This window comes from Cebus imitator, unplaced genomic scaffold, assembly GCF_001604975.1.
Source record: "Cebus imitator isolate Cc_AM_T3 unplaced genomic scaffold, Cebus_imitator-1.0 Scaffold232, whole genome shotgun sequence".
NCBI classification, from domain to species: Eukaryota; Metazoa; Chordata; class Mammalia; order Primates; family Cebidae; genus Cebus; species Cebus imitator.
In genome coordinates, this window is record NW_016107547.1 from 2569754 (window position 1) to 2573430 (window position 3677).

The 3677-nt window shown below is 37.1% G+C and overlaps 1 protein-coding gene across 1 annotated transcript in view; it reads left to right on the forward strand.

Annotated features, from left to right (window-relative positions):
* The window catches only part of STAG2 (stromal antigen 2), a 142758-nt gene that overhangs the window by 121080 nt on the left and 18001 nt on the right, over positions 1-3677 (forward strand). The window contains exon 27 of the mRNA XM_037727480.1: positions 1580-1708. Within this exon, the coding sequence (XP_037583408.1) occupies positions 1580-1708 (129 nt within the window). The remainder of the gene's footprint in view (positions 1-1579; positions 1709-3677) is intronic.

Below are 3677 nucleotides of genomic sequence, written 5' to 3' on the forward strand. Positions count from 1 at the left end.
CACCTCTAGTCCCAGCTACTCAGGTATGACAATGGCTTGAACCTGGGAGGGAGAGGTTGCAGTGAGCCGAGATTGTGCCATTGCACTCCAGCCTGGGTGACAGAGTGAGACTCCGACTCAAAAACGACAACAACAAAAAATGAGTTGGGATTAAAATTCCATTTATAAGCCTTTGTTTAAATTTAAACCATACAAAGTTTATAAATTATACGAATCAAAGCAGCCTAAATTCATCAAGCATTGCACAGCCTTTTTTTTTTTTTTTTTAAATCAACTTTTGTCATGATCTCATTGTTAGATGGAGAAATCTTTGAGGTTTGATTCCTTTGTCTCATGTTTTTTCTTTGGTTTTGTACTCTATTTTGTAGTGCCCTTTTCCCATGTTTTGATCCACAACCTTCTTTCCATCTGCATATTTTGTTCCGCTTATCAAAATTGGAAGTCATTTTATACTGGGCATGTAATTTAGTGATCAGTTGCACTTATAAAGTATGGATACATTTTAGACCTTTAACATAACCAATGTTTATTTATTAAAACCCTTTATCTGTTACCTGTGGGTTAAAGAACCTTGCTTTTAGAGTCTTGGACTCTCCTTCATCTTCTTGCTCATGTAATTATAAAAGTATTAAATGTCTCTCTGAAGAAAATTTGCTGCTCTTGTTTAAGTTTTGCTTATACTCCATCAATTATTATTATCATCATTATTATTATTGTAGAGACAGGATCTCACCATGTTGCCCAGGCTGGTCTTGAACCTCTGGGCAAAAGAGATCATCCTACCTTGGCCACCCAGAGCACTGGGATTACAGGCATGAACCACCACACGTGGCTTCCTCCCTCAAGTTTAATTAACTCTCTCCTTTCACTTTGTTCTAAAATTCAAGTTTATTTTTATGTCTGTTAATCTATTAAATGGTAATTTTACATAATATTTAAGGACTACCTATATAGTATTTTCAGAAATAATATCTTTTTTTTCATGTAATAGCCTTCCTTCTTTCCTCCTTGATTCCATCTGGATTGTTTTTAACTCAGTTACATTTTTGATAGTTAAAATGTTGGGTTGTTATTTTGAGGAATAGAGGTATTTATCATCACATAAATAGAGTTAAAATGGGCCTTGGAGTTTAATTTTAAATTTTACTCTTGAATGGTTCATTACAAATAGTTATTATTTTTTAAAGTTAGTCATATATGTTAGAGTAGGTCTCCTTTATGTCCTGAAAAATACAGATAATGTGTTGATTGTTATGTGAGAGAATTTATGTTATTTTCTATGGAAAAAAGTGCCAATTAAAGAATGCAGATAAAGCAGACCATGTTTAAACTGAAAGCTAAGTGGTGTGTGTGTATGTGTGTGTGTGTGTGTGTGTGTGTGTGTGTGTGTATATATATGGTTCTAAAGAAAGTAACAGTGACAAAATGTCAATATATTTGCTCATTCTCACACTTAAAGCCTCCTTGTTTTCTATTCCTCAAAAGCGTGGCAAAGGAAGTAGCAAGTGAAATTTCCTAAGTTACTGACTTATTATAGTCTCTCAAATTTTTATTGCAATTATTTTTTTTTTCTTTGCAGAGATGGCATAGAATTTGCTTTTAAAGAACCTAATCCACAAGGGGAGAGCCATCCACCTTTAAATTTGGCATTTCTTGATATTCTGAGTGAATTTTCTTCTAAACTACTCCGACAAGACAAAAGAACAGTGTATGTATTTGCCGGAAATGTCCTATTTAATTTCCTTTTGGGATTCTTAAGGGCAGTTGTTATACTTGGTTTCTCTTCCTTCTACTCACACAGAGTTGTAGGATTGCATTAATGCGCGAAAAACTTCATACTTCAATGACTTTATAATTTAAGGATTATAACTATGTTTTATACATAATACTCTGATATTGTGAGTTCTCCTCCAGTATTGTTATGGCTTTTGAGGTGTAATTTGAATACATTATTTTTTTAAGAGACTGGACTCACTGTGTTGCCCAGACGGCCTCGAACTCCTGGACTTAAGTGATTTTCCTGCCTTAATCTGAGCAGCTGGGACTACAGGCATGAACTACTGTGCTTGGTTGCTTTTTGTGTTCTTATTTGCATTCGTGCCTTAACCGAACTAAGGACGGAGCATTTAAAAGACAATAATAAAGGCAATTCATCAGGAACATCCTTTCATTCTCTGTGTCTTTAGTGCTGGCCACACTGGAAAGTGAAAGTCTCTATATTTCTTTTTACTTTAACTGCTTTTCCCATCTTCAACAGACCATTTAAGCAGGGTACTTTTCTTGTTTAGTCTCCTATAATGGTAACTTGTAAAAGAGCCCCCAAAATGGATTTAAATTCTCAGAAATCTTCTATCTTTCTCCATGGCTTTGAGGTATAAAAGGGCAGAAGAATATGAATACCTCATATTGTAGATAATCTTGTCTAAAAGCGCACTAGTATTTTGCATTTAAAGGCTTACAGATTTTATATGAAATTCTAAAGCAGACAAAACCAATGTGATAAAAATTACAGTGGTGGTTACTTCTAGTGTTGGAGAGTTTAAATGGGAACACTAGGTTACTAGAGTTCTATATCTTGTTTTATTTTTATTTTTTGAAATAAAGTCTAGTTCTGTCGCTCAGGCATGATCTAGGCCCACTGCAACCTCCACCTCCTGGGTTCAAACAATTTTCCTGCCCCTCAGCCCCTCACGTAGTTGGGATTACAGGCACGCACCACCATGCCTGGCTAATTTTGTATTTTTAGTAGAGACAGGGTTTCACCATGTTGGCCAGGGTGGTCTCAAACTCCTGACCTCTGGTGATCCTCTTGCCTTGGCCTCCCAAAGTGCTGGGATTACAGATGTTAACCACCGTGCCCTGCTGAATTCTGTATCTTGTTAGGTGTGTGGGTCACACAGGTCTATGTTCAGTTGTAAAACTGATACAGCTGTGCTCTTAGTTTTGTGTGTTCTCTTACATATAAATTCATTCCAGTTAAAATTGCATAAGCAGTGTTAGATAAGTAAAAACAATGAAATGCCATTTCTCACCTAGCACATTAGGAAAAATTAAGAAGTCTGATAGTGTCAAATAAATATTGCCAAGGATGTGAGGCAGCAGAGCCTTTTATACATTGCTGGTGACAGTACAAGACCATTTTGTGGAGCTCTTCAGCAGTGCCTAGTAAACTTTAAGATTCTCTCTACCTCATGATCCAGTAATTTCATTCATAATTAGATACCCTACAGAAACTCCTGAATACATGCACACGGAGACTGGTAAAAGAATGATGGCTTTTGGATTGTTTGAAATAGTGAAAAACTCAAAACAACCTAAACACTTATCAACTGAAAATGGATCAATAGATTGATATACAGTGGAATACCATACAACAGTTAAAATTGATAGATTTGGCCGGGTATGGTGGCTCATGCCTGTAATCCCAACACTTAGAGGGGTCGAGGCAGGCACATCACGAAGTGAGGAGTTTGAGACCACCCTGGCCAATATGGTGAAATCCCGTCTCTACTAAAAATACAAAAATTAGCCAGACATGGTGGCAAGCGCCTATAGTCCCAGCTACTTGGGAGGCTGAGGTGGAAGAATCGCTTGAACCCAGGAGGTGGAAGTTGCAGTGAGCCGAGATCACGCTGCTGCACTCCAGCCTGGGTGACAGAGCAAGGTTCCACTCCCCC